Source organism: Oryzias latipes, chromosome 21 (genome assembly GCF_053564925.1).
Source record: "Oryzias latipes strain Hd-rR chromosome 21, Olatipes_Hd-rR_3.1".
NCBI classification, from domain to species: Eukaryota; Metazoa; Chordata; class Actinopteri; order Beloniformes; family Adrianichthyidae; genus Oryzias; species Oryzias latipes.
This window is the reverse complement of record NC_136257.1, coordinates 35,555,957-35,576,861: the sequence shown is the minus strand read 5'-3', so window position 1 is coordinate 35,576,861 and position 20,905 is coordinate 35,555,957. Positions and strand designations below refer to the sequence as shown.

The window sequence follows — 20,905 nt, the reverse complement described above, 5'->3', positions numbered from 1 at the left end:
CTTTGACTTTGGGATCTCTAGTCCCACAGTCCGTTCAGGTGATTGACATAAATTGCTGTATCTCTGTACTTCTGTGTCGCCCAGCGATCACTGAACCGCCTCCAGTTAGTCCAGAACGCAGCAGCACGACTCTCAACATCCAGACGAGAACACATCCCTCTGCTACACTCACTCACTCACTCACTCACTCACTCACTCACTCACTCACTCACTCACTCACTCACTCACTCACTCACTCACTCACTCATTTATCATCAGGCAACAGAAATACACACAGTTGAAGATTGACTGTGAAGCAGTAGGAAAAAGACGCTCCTCCCTTAGTGTGGGTTACACTACACACAGTGTGTAGACGCAAGAAACAAAAAACACAATTTTAACACAGAAGCTCAACACACCAAAACACAGTACCCAAGGTACAGTGGGTGAAGGACAGAGCCTAACTGTGTAGCCAAAGGGGTCCAAGTCTGGGTCCCCTTGTGTCTGTCCCCAGCCCAGATAAAATACAGGCTTGTGTCAGGAAGGGGACCCACACTTTACCCTGGTGGTTACAGGTTGGCGCCAGCGTTTGGCAGCGGAGCCACCATCAGTGTGCGAATGGGGCTGTACAGTGCTTTGGGCCTCCTAAGAAGGTAGTAAAGCGCTCCATTCAGCTTCTAATGCTGCTTTACGTTAGCATAAGACACAAAGTTCTCTAAAGTGGCAGAAATTAGACATTTAAAACCATTTTTTTTATTTTAAAGAGGTGACAAAGACTCATCCGCGGAGGTAAAACAGAAGCACCTGGTCTCTGGGCTCTTATGGAGGTAAAATCCAGACATGAGGCAGGTTTTTGTTTGATGGTTTGCTTTGTCTTGGAAGAAATGTGGTCCTCTTAAGACATGTTCCTATAAATGGACAAAGCACCACTGACCTCCAGTTCTGCTGTGCTGGGAGTCGGGCTGTGGAACCGGGCCCTTTAGCAAGGCAGATGCAGGATGCAGGCTGCATTAATTTAAAGCTGAGCACCTTCGTGGTTTTTCCCACCAGCGTTCCTGCCCTCTGGCCTCACTTGTGATCTCAGGATCCGACATGAAACAAGGAGGTGAAACAGAAGAAGACGCTGAGGAACACGCAATCTGATGATCCACTTCTGACCCATTTGTGGCCAGAAGAGCCCTGATGGCCTATGATGTCCTCATTCTACTGCTCCCCCTGTGACAAAGCGAGCGTTGTGATGGCAGGCCACCAGGAGCTTCAGGAGAGGACCGTCACTCTGCAGCATCCGAAGTTAGTCATTTATGAGCGGCGCCCTCAGCGCTCCACCAGCCTCATTGGTTTTCATTACTACCCACTAATAAAAACACCAATGCTCATCTTTAAATGATGAATTCTTTACTCTATTCTGAGCAAGGTTATGAAAATTCACCCCCAACCTCCAAGACAGCCATGGCTGCTGAATAATTCAGAGAATGGCAGCAACTGTTTCCTGTTTGAAACTTTGTGGGGGTGCCAGGCAGGAGCGCCCCACATTCTCCTCTCCACACAATTCTTCGCTCAGTAAGTCCATCGTTAACCTGCCACCAGCGCACCATCCGGACCTTCTTAGCATATCAAAGGTGGCCGTTCTCTCCTCCCGGCCTTTATGAAGGCTCCAAACGTGGCGCTGCCCGCCGCCGCCGCCGCACCAGCTGCCGTTAGTAATTCATGACGCTTCCACTTGGGATGTGAGAACAAGGTCTTTGGACCTCATTATAGCACTTCATCAGCCATTCTCTGATATCTGAGAGACTTGCCCCATGTCAGGCTCGAAGGCTTGCGTCAAAGCAGCCCCCCTTCCCTTCCATGAAACAAACTAAAGATCTTCTGATGGCTGTATGGAAATGAGAGAAACGCCAACCATACAGCTTCCACCAGAGATAAGGTCTCATCAGAACCCCCCACACAAATGGGCAAACAGAACTGACTTGTGAACCTGCAGCAGGAAGGACAAGAAGAAAAGGGGGTACCTCTGCTCACGGTGGTGGGTACGGGCTTTTTGAGGAACTCTGAGAAGCTGCTTCCGTCCTTCTCTGCAGCCGAGGCTTCCATGACTCTTCCAGTTCCACCTGGAGGAGAGCTGAGAGACAAACGTCTATTTAAACCACAGAAAAGACATCTGAACAAAAGCATTCAGTCAGAAACACAAGACCCCCCACACCTGAGATCCGTGTTTCAGTCCTCAAGGAAAATACTATCAAAGCTGTGTTTCATTTGGATTCAGAACCTTTGAAAAAACAATCAAGTTCTGCTGCCATATTAGGACCGACTGTGAACAGTCCCGACCCAAAGTTTCTTTAACATATCAGAACATTAAGAACCAAACGTAAGAAACAAAGAAGCTGTCAGACTGCAGGCAGACCTCCTAAGCAGAAACAGAAAGTTTGACTTCATTTAAAGTTTAAACAAATGAAGACTTCGGGGTAGAACTGAAATGTTCGGGAACGTCAGCCGGACGTCTGCAGGACCTGGCAACACGAGACAAACCCAAACTATTGAACCTCATCCTGCTTTCTGACTGTTTTCTTCACCTTCCGGCTGCTGGGGGGTGGGGGTGGGGGGTGATTAGAGTCCAAACAGCTGAAGGTTGGGGGGTGAGGAGGCTGCTTCTTCTCCTGTTGGGACAGAATAAATGCTGGGAACTGGCAGTATGAACGACTCCATTTTGGCCCGAACGACGACCACCTCTCCGGTTCCGACACGACGGTCCAGTAATCTGCTGTCTGTGTGAAGTACCGCTCTGGTTTCATGTGGATTTCCAACATGTCATCCTTTCCCGGAGCTGCAGAACCACAGACCCAAACCGAGGTGCCAGTCGACTGTCAAGCAGCCAGAGTAAGCCGATTAGAGGTAGGAGGCTAACAGGTTTGCGGTGCATCTGCTTCTTTCATAGGCTGCCAAAGTGCTCATGAGCTCGCCAGCCAGATGGATAAGAGTGACACCCTGACTCCGCTGCTGCGCTGGAGTTGGACTTGCTGGAGAACCTTTATGGCGCCAATAGCTGGACTCAGATCTGATGTTTCTTTAGCAGTTTCCTTCCACCAACATGTCAGATCACCGTGTCCATTTGAAAAACGTCTAGAACAGTCGACCATTTCAGGCTTTTGTCTCACATATTTCACTCTGAAATGCAGAACCCGGCGTACTAGTCTCACCAGAACCCCGCGTACTAGTCTCACCAGAACCCGGCGGACCAGTCTCACCAGAACCCCGCGTACCAGTCTCACCAGAACCCCGCGTACCAGTCTCACCAGAACCCCGCGTACTAGTCTCACCAGAACCCGGCGGATCAGTCTCACCAGAACCCGGCGGACCAGTCTCACCAGAACCCCGCGTACCAGTCTCACCAGAACCCCACGTACCAGTCTCACCAGAACCCCGCGTACCAGTCTCACCAGAACCCCACGTACCAGTCTCACCAGAACCCGGCGGATCAGTCTCACCAGAACCCCGCGTACCAGTCTCACCAGAACCCCGCGTACCAGTCTCACCAGAACCCCACGTACCAGTCTCACCAGAACCCGGCGGATCAGTCTCACCAGAACCCTGCGTACCAGTCTCACCAGAACCCGGCGGATCAGTCTCACCAGAACCCGGCAGATCAGTCTCACCAGAACCCCGCGTACCAGTCTCACCAGAACCCGGCGGATCAGTCTCACCAGAACCCGGCGGATCAGTCTCACCAGAACCCCGCGGACCAGTCTCACCAGAACCCCGCGGACCAGTCTCACCAGAACCCGGCGGATCAGTCTCACCAGAACCCGGTGGACCAGTCTCACCAGAACCCCGCGTACTAGTCTCACCAGAACCCCGCGTACTAGTCTCACCAGAACCCGGCGGATCAGTCTCACCAGAACCCGGCGGATCAGTCTCACCAGAACCCCACGGACCAGTCTCACCAGAACAACCCCGCGGACCAGTCTCACCAGAACCCGGCGGATCAGTCTCACCAGAACCCGGCGGATCAGTCTCACCAGAACCCGGCGGACCAGTCTCACCAGAACCCCGCGTACTAGTCTCACCAGAACCCGGCGGATCAGTCTCACCAGAACCCGGCGGATCAGTCTCACCAGAACCCGGCGGATCAGTCTCACCAGAACAACCCCGCGGACCAGTCTCACCAGAACCCGGCGGATCAGTCTCACCAGAACCCGGCGGATCAGTCTCACCAGAACCCGGCGGATCAGTCTCACCAGAACCCCACGGACCAGTCTCACCAGAACAACCCCGCGGATCAGTCTCACCAGAACCCGGCGGATCAGTCTCACCAGAACCCGGCGGACCAGTCTCACCAGAACCCCGCGTACCAGTCTCACCAGAACCCCGCGTACCAGTCTCACCAGAACCCCACGTACCAGTCTCACCAGAACCCGGCGGATCAGTCTCACCAGAACCCTGCGTACCAGTCTCACCAGAACCCGGCGGATCAGTCTCACCAGAACCCGGCAGATCAGTCTCACCAGAACCCCGCGTACCAGTCTCACCAGAACCCGGTGGACCAGTCTCACCAGAACCCCGCGTACTAGTCTCACCAGAACCCGGCGGACCAGTCTCACCAGAACCCCGCGGACCAGTCTCACCAGAACCCGGCGGATCAGTCTCACCAGAACCCGGTGGACCAGTCTCACCAGAACCCCGCGTACTAGTCTCACCAGAACCCGGCGGATCAGTCTCACCAGAACCCGGCGGATCAGTCTCACCAGAACCCCGCGGACCAGTCTCACCAGAACCCCGCGGACCAGTCTCACCAGAACCCGGCGGATCAGTCTCACCAGAACCCGGTGGACCAGTCTCACCAGAACCCCGCGTACTAGTCTCACCAGAACCCCGCGTACTAGTCTCACCAGAACCCCGCGTACTAGTCTCACCAGAACCCGGCGGATCAGTCTCACCAGAACCCGGCGGATCAGTCTCACCAGAACCCCACGGACCAGTCTCACCAGAACAACCCCGCGGACCAGTCTCACCAGAACCCGGCGGATCAGTCTCACCAGAACCCGGTGGACCAGTCTCACCAGAACCCCGCGTACTAGTCTCACCAGAACCCGGCGGATCAGTCTCACCAGAACCCGGCGGATCAGTCTCACCAGAACCCGGCGGATCAGTCTCACCAGAACAACCCCGCGGACCAGTCTCACCAGAACAACCCCGCGGACCAGTCTCACCAGAACCCGGCGGATCAGTCTCACCAGAACCCGGCGGATCAGTCTCACCAGAACCCGGCGGATCAGTCTCACCAGAACCCGGTGGACCAGTCTCACCAGAACCCCGCGTACTAGTCTCACCAGAACCCGGCGGATCAGTCTCACCAGAACCCCGCGGACCAATCTCACCAGAACCCGGCGGATCAGTCTCACCAGAACCCGGTGGACCAGTCTCACCAGAACCCCGCGTACTAGTCTCACCAGAACCCGGCGGATCAGTCTCACCAGAACCCGGCGGATCAGTCTCACCAGAACCCGGCGGATCAGTCTCACCAGAACCCCACGGACCAGTCTCACCAGAACAACCCCGCGGACCAGTCTCACCAGAACCCGGCGGATCAGTCTCACCAGAACCCGGCGGATCAGTCTCACCAGAACCCGGCGGACCAGTCTCACCAGAACCCCGCGGACCAGTCTCACCAAAACCCGGCGGATCAGTCTCACCAGAACCCGGTGGACCAGTCTCACCAGAACCCTGCGTACTAGTCTCACCAGAACCCGGCGGATCAGTCTCACCAGAACCCCACGGACCAGTCTCACCAGAACAACCCCGCGGACCAGTCTCACCAGAACCCGGCGGACCAGTCTCACCAGAACCCCGCGGACCAGTCTCACCAGAACCCGGCGAACCAGTCTCACCAGAACCCGGCGGACCAGTCTCACCAGAACCCCGCGTACAAGTCTCACCAGAACCCCGCGTACAAGTCTCACCAGAACCCCGCGTACTAGTCTCACCAGAACCCCGCGGACCAGTCTCACCAGAACCCCGCGGACCAGTCTCACCAGAACCCCGCGGACCAGTCTCACCAGAACCCCGCGGATCAGTCTCACCAGAACCCGGCGGATCAGTCTCACCAGAACCCGGCGGATCAGTCTCACCAGAACCCGGCGGACCAGTCTCACCAGAACCCCGCGGACCAGTCTCACCAAAACCCGGCGGATCAGTCTCACCAGAACCCGGTGGACCAGTCTCACCAGAACCCTGCGTACTAGTCTCACCAGAACCCGGCGGATCAGTCTCACCAGAACCCCACGGACCAGTCTCACCAGAACAACCCCGCGGACCAGTCTCACCAGAACCCGGCGGACCAGTCTCACCAGAACCCCGCGGACCAGTCTCACCAGAACCCGGCGAACCAGTCTCACCAGAACCCGGCGGACCAGTCTCACCAGAACCCCGCGTACAAGTCTCACCAGAACCCGGCGGACCAGTCTCACCAGAACCCCGCGTACTAGTCTCACCAGAACCCCGCGGACCAGTCTCACCAGAACCCCGCGGACCAGTCTCACCAGAACCCCGCGGATCAGTCTCACCAGAACCCGGCGGATCAGTCTCACCAGAACCCCACGGACCAGTCTCACCAGAACCCGGCGGACCAGTCTCACCAGAACCCGGCGGACCAGTCTCACCAGAACCCGGCGGATCAGTCTCACCAGAACCCCGCGTACAAGTCTCACCAGAACCCGGCGGACCAGTCTCACCAGAACCCCGCGTACTAGTCTCACCAGAACCCCACGGACCAGTCTCACCAGAACCCCGCGTACTAGTCTCACCAGAACCCGGCGTACTAGTCTCATCAGAACCCGGCGGACCAGTCTCACCAGAACCCAGCGTACCAGTCTCACCAGAACCCGGCCAGTCTCATCACAAACATCAAAGTAATTTACCATTTTCGAAAGAGTGACCTCAACTTCACCTTCACCCCACACCTCATATTGGTTGAGTTTTTACCCCCCAACCAGGATGTTGTGTCCCTACAAAGCTGACCCAAGTTACCCCGGATGGCGGGACTTCCCAGCTCTGACGGGCGGGTACAGGTGCTCAAACGCAGCAGACAGATGGTCTGGGCCAAAGGCTGCGCTTCCCTCCTCATCTTTGGCTGGCTAGGTAGACCACTGCCCCCCCCCCCCCCCCCCTGGCCACAAGATGGGCACAAACACAGAAGAAATCACAGAGAAGTACCCCACACGCGGTAGCTGAGGGGTACACTAAGATAATTCCTAGAAAATACAAAGTAAAACATTCTTGTTGGTAAGTTGAGAATCTTTAGACTGACTCAGAACAGGACAGATGATTGCAAACTCTAACATCTTAGTGTAGCTGTGGATCCCAGCTACAAAGAAAATATGGGAACCATTTGGACTTACTTGCATTTCAGCATTAATTGAACAGAAAGTTTGATGTTTATCTAAGTCACAACAATAGAAAAATAAAGTCTGCTTAAACTTGATTACTCAAACATGCAGGGCTCCAGACTGCGAGCAATTGGTCGCATTTTGCGACCAAAATTTGAGAGTGTGCGACTGAATTTTACATCCAGTCGCACATGTGCGACCAGTAAATTTGGCTCCCCCACCCTTCGTATTTTTTATACATTAAACGTGGAAGGGGCACGTCAATGATCAATGAAATAATCAATGAGACGCGAGCGCACACGCACGCAGGCAGACACACACACTCGCGCACATACTCATGAAACGCAAGCACGTACACTCTCTGCGTGTGAGAAGAATAGGGAAAGCCACTGTAAGTGGCTAAAATGCGTGGAGGGGGAGGGGCCTAGAGATAATCGAGCGCACGTAAACATCTGTGGGAAGGAAACGGAGAGACAAATATCATCACAACCTGATATGTGCGTCTGAGCTATGAGCAAGCGAACTATTGATTAGTTCTTCCGACCTGCAGCTAGTGTACCAGTGCCAGAGTGTACAGCAGGGGTCTCAAACTCGCGGCCCGCAGGCTATTTGCGGCCCCCAAGATGATATTTTGCGGTCCCCGCCTTGATATAAATGTTTAATGTTACTGCAGCCCGCCAGTTTGTATGAATGACACTTTTTCATTGTCGTGCACAAAGCTGACCAACCAATCACAGTGGGGTATATGACTCTTGGGGGCGTGACAATGACAGGGTTTGAAAGCAGGACACCTGACAGCCCCCTCCCTCCCCGGACCACATGAAGGAGTTCCTTACTTTCCTTTTGAACGTATCTATTCGCTCGTAATTTTCTAAATACATGCAGTCCGTGCTGAACTTTTCTCTGGGTCGCACAGACCCGGAGGAAGGTTTAGGTTTTGGTTACGGTAGCGGCGGCGCATCAAACGGTTATGCACGGCCGTTACGGCAGCACACCACTCCCGCGGGAGTCGGGTCAGCTGAGGAGAATAAATGTCCCACACCTACATGCGTGACAGCTAACGGGGCTTGAACTTTAAACACGCTTGAGCAAAAACAACATTAGTTTTAGACTCACTGAAAATACGTGGGGAAAATGCAACGATAGACGTGTTTGAGATGAACCGGCGGCTCGCCTGGATCATTGGGGAAACCAGGGGGCCGGATCTGCAGTGCAGCAAGACTGAAGGAGAACAAGAAGATGGAGTTGTCCTTAACATTCAATTTAGTTTTAATATTCTTCTCCCCCCTTAGTATGATCTGTGTTATTATATATTTTATGATTATTTTAAGGTTTTGTGATGTATGTAGCTTTTTTTAATCAATTGGTATTTTAAATTATTTTAATTAATCACTCAACTACAAAACCCATCAGGACACATGTCCCATAATGCATTGTTTTGTAGTCTGTAGGGCAGCTTTCAGTCAGTTCAGTTTCCAGCTGTGTCCGGGTAGGTTTGCCCCTTGCTCCCACCCCTTTCTAGAGATATTTTTGTGATGATTGACAGTTGATGTTGGAGCAAAAACAAAAATATATGTCACACACCAGGTGATCTGTGCAGCGTTGAGTTCACCTGGGTGATCTCAAACACGCTTGTTGTGCATCTTGGCTGCACCTATTTGGTGTCACAAAGATACATTTCCATCCATTTTCTTTACTTATTTGTACTGTCATGACAGCGATGCTGCTGTCAGTTTACCTTGTTGTTGCATCTTCAAAAGTGCAGAATAAAATGTGACACTGAATTTGAAACAGCACATTGTAATTTTTGCATCTATTGTTAAAGTATTTATTATTAATACAGTGGAAATTAGTAGATTTGGTTAGAATGTTGATTTACGGTATGCGCCCCTAAATTTTCTGGTTGCGCCCCTAAAATTTTCAGTTGGGGGCCCCTGTGCTCCTAGTGAAAAAAGTTAGTCTGGAGCCCTGACATGACATCTTTTCATGTGTTTCACATGTTTTTTTCTTGTGACTGTAGTCTAGGCAACACCAGACCAGAGGCAGAGTACAAACCAAGCAGCTTCATGTCAGCAGGTGGATGCCTCGGACTGAAGAGGGAAGTCACTTCTGGAAAAAAAGACTTCTGGAAGGATGAACTTTGAACTCATGAGCCCAAAGGGAAGATGCCTGAAAACTCTGAGGTATGGTGGTGGAAGGCTGATGATGTGGGCTTATTTTGAAGAGAACTGGAGTCCCCATTTAGGTCATTTGTCACTGTTTTCAGCAGAAACGTAGACCTTGACAGATATTCACCCCCCAACTTTGCTTATGGGACCCTCCCCACAGATCCTCTTTCGGCATCATTGAAAGGACTCAAGCACATAAAAGGGGCCTGCTTTGAAGATCTCCAGGCTTTTCACCTCGTTGGGAAGCTTCACATGCTGGTAAGCTCTCATCCTGCCAGCAGACACACAATTACTACACAAACACCAACTGCTGTCACATACTCTGCTCACTTGGCACACTTAGCAGAGCTCTCTGCTGCCCCCCATGCACGCCTCCCCACCCAGGCTTGATACAGGTCAACACAACAAGCTCCAAAAATCAAAACAAGGTGTTTAATGTACTTTCACTGGTTCTAAAAGCTGCTGTTGTTTGGCTCAGTTAAAGTTCCTTTGAGATCGCTGAAGCCATGTTCTCTGGCTGCTTCCTCTCTGGGACGACACTTTGGACTTCTCCAGAAAAAGAGTCCCTGCCACACACATTCCTGCAGTTCACAACCCCTCAAAATACAGAAAAATCTGAGCTTGCTGAAAATGTTGGCTCTGATTTCCATCATCCTGATGCTAGTGTGGGTGGAGGTGCACCTTCATGTTATAGCAGAAACATTTTTGAGAACTGAGCACAAATGAAACCTGAGTGTTGGAACAAGGGGGCGACACTGAACAACGTCAGTGAAGTTTTTAGTCACTGCAAAGACCAGAATACCTGGTAAACTGCAGATTACTATCAGCTCAAAAGAATTATGCCTTCGACACGGGGAAGCACTGAGCACCAGGAATGTTTTTGTTGACAGATAAAACGATCAAATGGACTGCAGATTGCAAAGACAATGGCAGCGGGACAAGTTTGGACGAAGCCAAACAACAATTTTCTGTGGGTGAATAACTCACTGCAGGATTGACCGTTGGCTGGGAAAGATCATGCGAATCGGGATACTTCTTAGCATACGATGAACTGACTCATCAGACTTTTCACTTTTATCCTGTTTTTCCTCCCCATCTGCAGCCTCGAGGAGGCAAACCTGAGAGTTCCAACCCAATCATCCAACAGATTGATAGGAAGCCCAGAACCAACATAGAATGGCTCAGGAACTAGCAGAGATCTGTGATTGTTTGCTACAGTTGAGGTTTGCAGCCACAAAACGGCTCTAATGCTGCGTTTACATCAGATGTGATTCGCTCCTATTCATGTGTCCAGAAGTCCGTTCATGAACGGAGGAGCCACCACCAACCTTATTTAACGGCCTCATTGCCTCATTATGGATGACAGAGATGATGTTAAGAGAGGAGCTTGGGTTTAATTGTTTTGGAGTGCCGGAAAAACATGCCACCTGGTCGGTTGAAGATAAATATGGACATCAGGATGAGCAACAATAAGCTCCTCCTCCTTGTCGGTTTTAGGCTCCACTTGCTGATAACATCATTGAGCCTGAGTTCCTGATTGGTCGACGTGACACAAATATTTACAAAAGTTGAGATTTTTCAACTCTGGAATTTTCTTGCAGCATAATTTTCACTGCGCCCGCTGAACCACAGCGCCTCTCACCGACACTGGACGTTCAAACTGAATTGCCAAATGTTTACATGAAACCAGCAGCTTCTGCTGCATGAATCGTATCTTCTGTGGAACTAGTCCAGTGAAGAACCCTCAACGCCTCCTGTTTAGTCCGTGGACACTGTTGATGGGGGCTTTTCTTAAGGTTGGTAGGTCAGCTCAGCCGGCTGTGTCTGCGCTAGTTCATATAATCTACTGTGCGTGTTCATAAAGAACAAAGATTGAGATAGAAGTGGAAGCTGAAGGGTTGAGGACAGACCACTGTCCTCACTGCTTTCCAAAAAGTTCCAGTTTCTACAAACTACAGATTGAAAAAGTTTCTGAGTTTAAATCTTTGGGGTTATGTAGGAAATACAAATAACAATTAAAGCCGCAAGCGGCGTTGTATGGCCCGCAGACGCAACCCGCCTTCCACGCCCAACTCTACGCACCACCGCCCTCACCGCCCTCACCGCCCACTTTTGATAATGGCTAGTCAAAACTGCATATGCTAATTATGCTAACTATGCTAGCTATGCTAATGTGGCTAAAAGTGCTAGCATTGCGATCAGCATCATCAACTGACTCAGAAAAACACATTACCTAAAATGCTAATTATGCTAACTATGCTAGCTATGCTAATGTGGCTAAAAGTGCTAGCATAGCGATCAGCATCATCAACTGACTCAGAAAAACACATTACCTAAAATGCTAATTATGCTAACTATGCTAGCTATGCTAATGTGGCTAAAAGTGCTAGCATAGCGATCAGCATCATCAACTGACTCGGAAAAGCATATTACCTAAAATGCTAATTATGCTAACCATGCTAGCTATGCTAATGTGGCTAATATTGCTAGCATAGCGAGCAGCATCATCAACTGACTTAGAAAAACACATTCCTCCATTGGTGAGAGCAATACGTCATAAGTTTGTAAAAAAAAAAACACTTTTTTCAAAATGGCGGCTTTTCTGTTGATTTTATCTCTATAGCAACCATCTTATGTTTTGGTCCCCTCGGGAGGACGAACAGATTGACGTCAGTTTCGGACAAATCGGTAAAAGTAAACTTTTTGTCGTCCTTAGCAACAGTGGTTTTATGCTAACCACGCCCATATTCCTTATATGACCATATCCAGTGTTTTTCAATGTATTCAGTCTCAGGCATTAATGCATGCATTAAATTTTCATTGTATTGTATTGAAATGCATGGGAGTTATAACACTGTGCCACTTTGCTAGCTTGCCACGTGCACGCCATTCAAAATCTACAACTTCTAATTCCAACATTTTTTCCACAGTAGCTTGCCATTGATGCCCAAAAGGTTTCGAGACGATCGATGAAAATTCCAACGACAAGTTTACGTTTGAATCTGGTGGTAAAGGTGTTTTTTATAGAAAATTCAAGATGGCCGCCTTTTCCCGAGGTCAAAGGTCGACGAAACTCCAGAGGTGATTGTAGACTTATGCTATGGACATGCGCGTCAAATTTCGTGAAAATCGCTTGAAAAAAAGTTTATTTTTCCATATTGTGTAAAAACGCGAAAAACTCAAAATGGCTGATTTTGGCACAAAATGGCCGCCAAACCGTAGGTCGTGTCGCCATCACGTAATGATTTCAAAACTTTCTTTGGATATACCCTACAAAGTTATCTGGGTTTCGTTAGCCGATTCTTAAAAATAAAATCCGAATTTTTTTTTTTTTTGCCGAGTCAGCACTTTTTTTTGCGACGTTTTTTTGTTTACCACGGCCACATTCCTTTCTCGATTTTGTCGTATGTGACATAGTTTTGTTCAGTGTGGGCCAGGGTATCGCATATTTCAGTTTCAAGCTATTCCGATAAAATATGTGCGAGCTAGCTAAAATGGCGACGGTTGCGAATTCGCCACGCGCACGCATTTCAAATTCTACAACTTCTAATTCCAACATTTTGTCCACAGTAGCTTGCCATTGATGCCCGAGAAGTTTCAAAAAGATCGATAAAAATCCCTAGGACGAGTTTTCGTTTGTATACGTTACTCAAGGTGCTTTTTTAAGAAAATTCAAGATGGCCGCCCCTTCCCAAGGTCAAAGGTCAACGAAACTTCTTTGGTTATTGTAGAATCAGGGTCTTGGCATATGTGTGCAATTTCGTGATAATCGCTTAAACAAAAGTGTCGTTTTCCCATATTGTCAAAAAACACGAAAATCGCCATTTCTCTGAGTTCGCCACAAAATGGCCGCCAAGCCGTAGGTCGTGTGGCCATCCCATAATGATTTCAAAACTTCTTTGGGATATCTCCAACACGCGTGTTTTGGTTTCATAGCTCTATTTCGAAATATTTTTTTTTGGCCCCATAAAGAGATTTCGGCCCATTCATTTTTTTTACGGGAACGCTCGCTGTGATGTCATCGATTTCGGGGGGGTGACGTTCTCTTTGCCGAAAATTCATTTTCAATTTATCCCAGGTGTGTGCCAATTTTGGTGAGTTTTCGGGTATGTGGCGGGGGTCAAATTTGAGCTCAACGGATCCGTTAGAAACGGGAATAATAATAATAATTAAAGCCGCAAGCGGCGTTGTATGGCCCGCAGACGCAACCCGCCTTCCACGCCCAACTCTACGCACCACCGCCCTAACCGCCCTCACCGCCCACAAATTAAAAGCTAGTTAAGGCTGGATTTGCTAATACTGCTAACTATGCTAACTATGCTAATGTGACTAAAAGTCCTAGCATAGCGATTAACATAATCAACTGACTCAGAAAAACACATTACCTAAAATGCTAATTTATGCTAAAAATGCTAGCTATGCTAACGTGGCTAAAATTGCTAGCATAGCGATCAGCATCATCAACTGACTCAGAAAAACACATTTCCTAAAATGCTAATTATGCTAACTATGCTAGCTATGCTAATGTGGCTGAAAGTGCTAGCATAGCGATCAGCATCATCAACTGACTCAGAAAAACACATTCCTCCATTGCTGAGAGCTATATGTCATAAGTTGATAAAAAAAACCCACTTTTTCCAAAATGGCGGCTTTTCTGTTGATTTTATCTCCATAGCAACCATTTTGTGTTTTGGTTCCCTTGAGAGGACGAACAGATTGACGTCAGTTTCGGACAAATCGGTAAAAGTAAAATTTTTGTTGTCCTTAGCAACAGGGGTTTTATGCTAACCACGCCCACATTCCTTATATGTCCATATCCAGTGTTTTTCAATGTATTCAGTTTCAGGCATGAATGCATGCATTCAATTTTCACTGTATTGTATTGAAATGCATGGTAGTTATAACAGTGCGCCACTTTGCTAGCATGCCACGTACACGCCGTTCAAAATCTAAAACTTCTAATTCCAACATTTTTTCCACAGTAGCTTGCCATTGATGCCCAAAAAGTTTCGAGACAATCGATGAAAATTCCAACGACAAGTTTACGTTTGAATCTGGTGGTAAAGGTGTTTTTTATAGAAAATTCAAGATGGCCGCCTTTTCCCGAGGTCAAAGGTCGACAAAACTCCAGAGGTGATTGTAGACTTACGCTACGGACATGCGCGTCAAATTTCGTGAAAATCGCTCGAAAAAAAGTTCATTTTTCCATATTGTGTAAAAACGCGAAAAACTCAAAACGGCAGATTTTGGCACAAAATGGCCGCCAAACCGTAGGTCGTGTCGCCATCACGTAATGATTTCAAAACTTTATTTGGATATACCCGACAGAGTTATCTGGGTTTCGTTAGCCGATTCTTAAAAATAAAATCCGAAATTTTTTTTTTTTGCCGAGTCAGCACTTTTTTTTGCGACGGTTTTTTGTTTACCACGGCCACATTCCTTTCTCGATTTTGTCGTATGTGACATCGTTTTGTTCAGTCTGGGCCAGGGTATCGCATATTTCAGTTTCAGGCTATTCCGATAAAATATGTGCGAGCTAGCTAAAATGGCGACGGTTGCGAATTCGCCACGCGCACGCCTTTCAAATTCTACAACTTCTAATTCCAACATTTTGTCCACAGTAGCTTGCCATTGATGCCCGAGAAGTTTCAAAAAGATCGATAAAAATCCCTAGGACGAGTTTTCGTTTGTATACGTTACTAAAGGTGCTTTTTTAAGAAAATTCAAGATGGCCGCCCCTTCCCAAGGTCAAAGGTCAACGAAACTTCTTTGGTTATTGTAGAATCAGGGTCTTGGCATATGTGTGCAATTTCGTGAAAATCGCTTAAACAAAAGTGTCGTTTTCCCATATTGTCAAAAAACATGAAAATCGCCATTTCTCTGAGTTCGCCACAAAATGGCCGCCAAGCCGTAGGTCGTGTGGCCATCCCATAATGATTTCATAACTTCTTTGGGATATCTCCAACACGCGTGTTTTGGTTTCATAGCTCTATTTCGAAATATTTTTTTTTGGCCCCATAAAGAGATTTCGGCCCATTCATTTTTTTTACGGGAACGCTCGCTGTGATGTCATCGATTTCGGGGGGGTGACGTTCTCTTTGCCGAAAATTCATTTTCAATTTATCCCAGGTGTGTGCCAATTTTGGTGAGTTTTCGGGTATGTGGCGGGGGTCAAATTTGAGCTCAACGGATCCGTTAGAAACGGGAATAATAATTAAAGCCGCAAGCGGCGTTGTATGGCCCGCAGACGCAACCCGCCTTCCACGCCCAACTCTACGCACCAACGCCACCTTCACCGCCCTCAACGCCCACATATTAAGGGCTAGTCAAAACTGCATTTGCTAAATATGCTAACTATGCTAGTTAGGCTAATGTGGCTAAAAATGCAAACATTGCGATCAGCATCATCAACTCTCTCAGAAAAACACATTTTCTAAAATGCAAATTATGCTAACTATGCTAGCTATGCTAATGTGGCTGAAATTGCTAGCATTGCGATCAGCATCATCAACTGACTCAGAAAAACACATTATCTAAAATGCTAATTATGCTAGCTATGCTAGCTATGCCAATGTGGGTAAAAGTGCTAGCATAGCGATCAGCATCATTAACTAACTCAGAAAAACATATTATCTAAAATGCTAATTATGCTAACTATGCTAGCTATGCTAATGTGGCTAAAAGTGCTAGCATAGCGATCAGCATCATCAACTGACTCAAAAAAACACATTTCCTAAAATGCTAATTATGCTAACTATGCTAGCTATGCTAATGTGGCTAAAAGTGCTAGCATAGCGATCAGCATCATCAACTGACTCAGAAAAACACATTACCTAAAATGCTAATTATGCTAACTATGCTAATGTGGTTAAAAGTGCTAGCATAGCAATCAGCATCTTCAACTGACTCAGAAAAACACATTACCTAAAATGCTAATTATGCTAACTATGCTAGTAATGCTAATATAGCTAAAATTGCTAGCATAGCGATCTGCATCATCAACTGACTCAGAAAAACACATTCCTCCATTGGTGAGAGCTACATGTCATAAGTTGATAAAAAACCTACTTTTTCCAAAATGGCGGCTTTTCTGTTCATTTTTTCTCCATAGCAACCATTTTATGTTTTTGTCCCCTTGGGAGGACGAACAGATTGACGTCAGTTTCGGACAAATCGGTAAAAGTAAACTTTTTGTTGTCCTTAGCAACAGTGGTTTTATGCTAACCACGCCCACATTCCTTATATGTCCATATCCAGTGTTTTTCAATGTATTCTGTTTCAGGCATTAATGCATGCATTCAATTTTCACTGTATTGTATTGAAATACATGGGAGTTATAACAGTGCGCCACTTTGCTAGCATGCCACGCGCACGCCGTTCAAAATCTACAACTTCTAATTCCAACATTTTTTCCACAGTAGCTTGCCATTGATGCCCAAAAAGTTTCGAGATGATTGATGAAAATTCCAACGACAAGTTTAAGTTTGAATCCAGTGGTAATGGTGTTTTTTATATAAAATTCAAGATGGCCGCCTTTTCCCGAGGTCAAAGGTCGACGAAACTCCAAAGGTGATTGTAGACTTACGCTAGGGACATGCGAGTCAAATTTCGTCAAAATCGCTCGAAAAAAAGTTCATTTTTCCATATTGTGTAAAATCGCGAAAAACTCAAAATGGCAGATTTTGGCACAAAATGGCCGCCAAACCGTAGGTCGTGTCGCCATCACGTAATGATTTCAAAACTTTCTTTGGATATACCCGACAAAGTTATCTGGGTTTCGTTAGCCGATTCTTAAAAATAAAATCCGATTTCTTTTTTTTTTGCCGAGTCAGCACTTTTTTTTGCGATCGTTTTTTGTTTACCACGGCCACATTCCTTTATGGATTTTGTCGTATGTGATATCGTTTTGTTCAGTGTGGGCCAGGAAATCCTATATTTCATTTTCACGACATTCCGATAAAATATGTGCAAGCTAGCTAAAATGGCGACGGTTGCGAATTCGCCACGCGCACGCGTTTCAAAATCTACAACTTCTAATTCCAACATTTTGTCCACAATTGATTGCCATTGATGCCCAAGAAGTTTCAAAAAGATCGATGAAAATTCCTAGGACGAGTTTTCGTTTGAATACCTTACTAAAGGTGCTTTTTTTTGAAAATTCAAGATGGCCGCCTCTTCCCAAGGTCAAAGGTCAACGAAACTTCTTTGGTAGTTGTAGAATCGTGCTAGTGGCATGTATGTGCAATTTCGTAAAAATCGCTCAAACAAAAGTATCGTTTTCCCATATTGTGAAAAAACACAAAAATCGCCATTTCTCTGAGTTCGCCACAAAATGGCCGCCAAGCCGTAGGTCGTATGGCCATCCCATAATGATTTCATAACTTCTTTGGGATATTTCCAACACGTGTGTTTTGGTTTCGTACCTGTATTTCAAAATATTTTTTTTTGGCCCCATAAGCGATTTTCGGCCCATTCATTTTTTTGACGGGAACGCTCGCCATGATGTCATCATCGTGGGGGGGCTGACGTTCTCTTTGCCGAAAATTCATTTCACATTTATCCCAGATGTGTGCCAATTTTGGTGAGTTTTCGGGTATGTGGCGGGGGTCAAATTTGAGCTCAAACTGTCCGTTAGTAACCAGAAGAATAATTAAAGCCGCAAGCGGCGTTGTATGGCCCGCAGACGCAACCCGCCTTCCACGCCCAACTCTACGCACCACCGCCCTCACCGCCCTCACCGCCCACAAATTAAAAGCTAGTCAAGGCTGGATTTGCTAATTATGCTAACTATGCTAACTATGCTAATGTGGCTAAAAGTGCTAGCATAGCGATCAGCATCATCAACTGACTCAGAAAAACACATTCCTCCATTGGTGAGAGCTATATGCCATAAATTGATAAAAAAGCCACTTTTTCCAAAATGGCGGCTTTTTTGTTTATTTTATCTCCATAGCAACCATTTTATGTTTTGGTCCCCTTGAGAAGACGAACAGATTGACGTCAGTTTCGGACAAATCGGTAAGAGTAAACTTTTTGTCGTCCTTAGCAACAGTGGTTTTATGCTAACCACGCCCACATTCCTTATATGTCCATATCCAGTGTTTTTCAATGTATTCAGTTTCAGGCATTAATGCATGCATTCAATTTTCACTGTATTGTATTGAAATGCATGGGAGTTATAACAGTGCGCCACTTTGCTAGCTTGCCACGCGCACGCCGTTCAAAATCTATAACTTCTAATTCCAACATTTTTTACACAGTAGCTTGCCATTGATGCCCAAAAAGTTTTGAGACGATCGAAGAAAATTCCAACGACAAGTTTACGTTTGAATCTGGTGGTTAAGGTGTTTTTTAAAGAAAATTCAAGATGGCCGCCTTTTCCCGAGGTCAAAGGTCGACGAAACTCCAGAGGTGATTGTAGACTTACGCTAAGGACATGTGCGTCAAATTTCGTGAAAATCGCTCGAAAAAAAGTTCATTTTTCCATATCGTGTAAAAACGAGAAAAACGCAAAATGGCATATTTTGGCACAAAATGGCCGCCAAACCGTAGGTCGTGTCGCCATCACGTAATGATTCCCAAACTTTCTTTGGATATACCCGACAAAGTTATCTGGGTTTCGTTAGCCGATTCTTAAAAATAAAATCCGAAAAAATTTTTTTTTGCCGAGTCAGCACTTTTTTTTGCGACGGTTTTTTTGTTTACCACGGCCACATTCCTTTATCGATTTTGTCGTATGTGACATCGTTTTGTTCAGTGTGGGCCAGGGTATCGCATATTTCAGTTTCAGTCTATTCCGATAAAATACGTGCGAGCTAGCTAAAATGGCGACGGTTGCGAATTCGCCACGCGCACGCGTTTCAAATTCTACAACTTCTAATTCCAACATTTTGTCCACAGTAGCTTGCCATTGATGCCCGAGAAGTTTCAAAAAGATCGATAAAAATCCCTAGGACGAGTTTTCGTTTGTATACGTTACTAAAGGTGCTTTTTTGAGAAAATTCAACATGGCCGCCCCTTCCCAAGGTCAAAGGTCAACGAAACTTCTTTGGTTATTGTAGAATCAGGGTCTTGGCATGTGTGTGCAATTTCGTGACAATCGCTTAAACAAAAGTGTCATTTTCCCATATTGTCAAAAAACACGAAAATCGCCATTTCTCTGAGTTCGCCACAAAATGGCCGCCAAGCCGCAGGTCGTGTGGCCATCCCATAATAATTTCATAACTTCTTTGGGATATCTCCAACACGCCTGTTTTGGTTTCGTAACTGTATTTTGAAATATTTTTTTTTGGCCCCATAAGCGATTTTCGGCCCATTCATTTTTTTGACGGGATTGCTCGCCGTGATGTCATCATCGTGGGGGGGGTGACGTTTTCTTTGCCGAAAATTCATTTTCAATTTATCCTAGGTGTGTGCCAATTTTGGTGAGTTTTCGGGTATGTGGTGGGGGTCAAATTTTGGCTCAAAGTGGAAGAAAGAAAGAAGAAGAATAATAATGAAACGAAGCAGAAACAATATAGAAGTTTTTGCAGTCAGGTGGCCTATGTATTTCAATGCGGCCTGTCTTTTACTATAGGCTGGGCATGTCTTTTTGGCTTTAAACCCGTCTTTTGAGGGCTTTTTGGGGCTTTTTTGTGTTTTTGTCGTCATTTTTGCGACTACAATTTTGTCGTTTGTGCGGGGGTGTTGTGCGTGTGTGTGTTTATTTTTGTTCCGTTACACAATTGTCGTGTCGTTGTGTGCTTTGGGCGACTTTTGACTCCATTTTTTGGCGTTTTGACGCGTTTTTTCGACGTTTTGGACTTTTTGAGTGTTCGACCCTCGTACCAGTTACAATATGGTCCTTGCAGTCTATGACTGCTGCGGGCCATAATTAAAGCCGCAAGCGGCGTTGTATGGCCCGCAGACGCAACCCGCCGTCCACGCCCAACTCTACACACCACCGCCCTCACCGCCCTCACCGCCCACTTTTGATGAAGGCTAGTCAAAACTGCATATGCTAATTATGCTAACTATGCTAGCTATGCTAATGTGGCTAAAAGTGCTAGCATAGCGATCAGCATCATCAACTGACTCAGAAAAACACATTACCTAAAATGCTAATTATGCTAACTATGCTAGCTATGCTTATGTGGCTAAAAGTGCTAGCATAGCGATCAGCATCATTAACTGACTCAGAAAAACTCATTACCTAAAATGCTAATTATGCTAACTATGCTAGCTATGCTAACATAGCTAAAAGTGCTAGCATAGCGATCAGCATCATCAACTGACTCAGAAAAACACATTACCTAAAATGCTAATTATGCTAACTATGCTAGCTATGCTAATGTGGCTAAAAGTGCTAGCATAGCGATCAGCATCATCAACTGACTCAGA

The 20,905-nt window shown here is 46.8% G+C and overlaps 1 protein-coding gene across 1 annotated transcript in view; it reads right to left on the bottom strand.

Moving 5' to 3' along the window:
• The window catches only part of LOC144988789 (zinc finger protein GLI2-like), a 126,831-nt gene that overhangs the window by 77,396 nt on the left and 28,530 nt on the right, over positions 1-20,905 (bottom strand). Inside the window, exon 2 of the mRNA XM_078939716.1 lies at positions 1,989-2,098. Within this exon, the coding sequence (XP_078795842.1) occupies positions 1,989-2,070 (82 nt within the window). The 5' untranslated portion in view covers positions 2,071-2,098. The remainder of the gene's footprint in view (positions 1-1,988; positions 2,099-20,905) is intronic.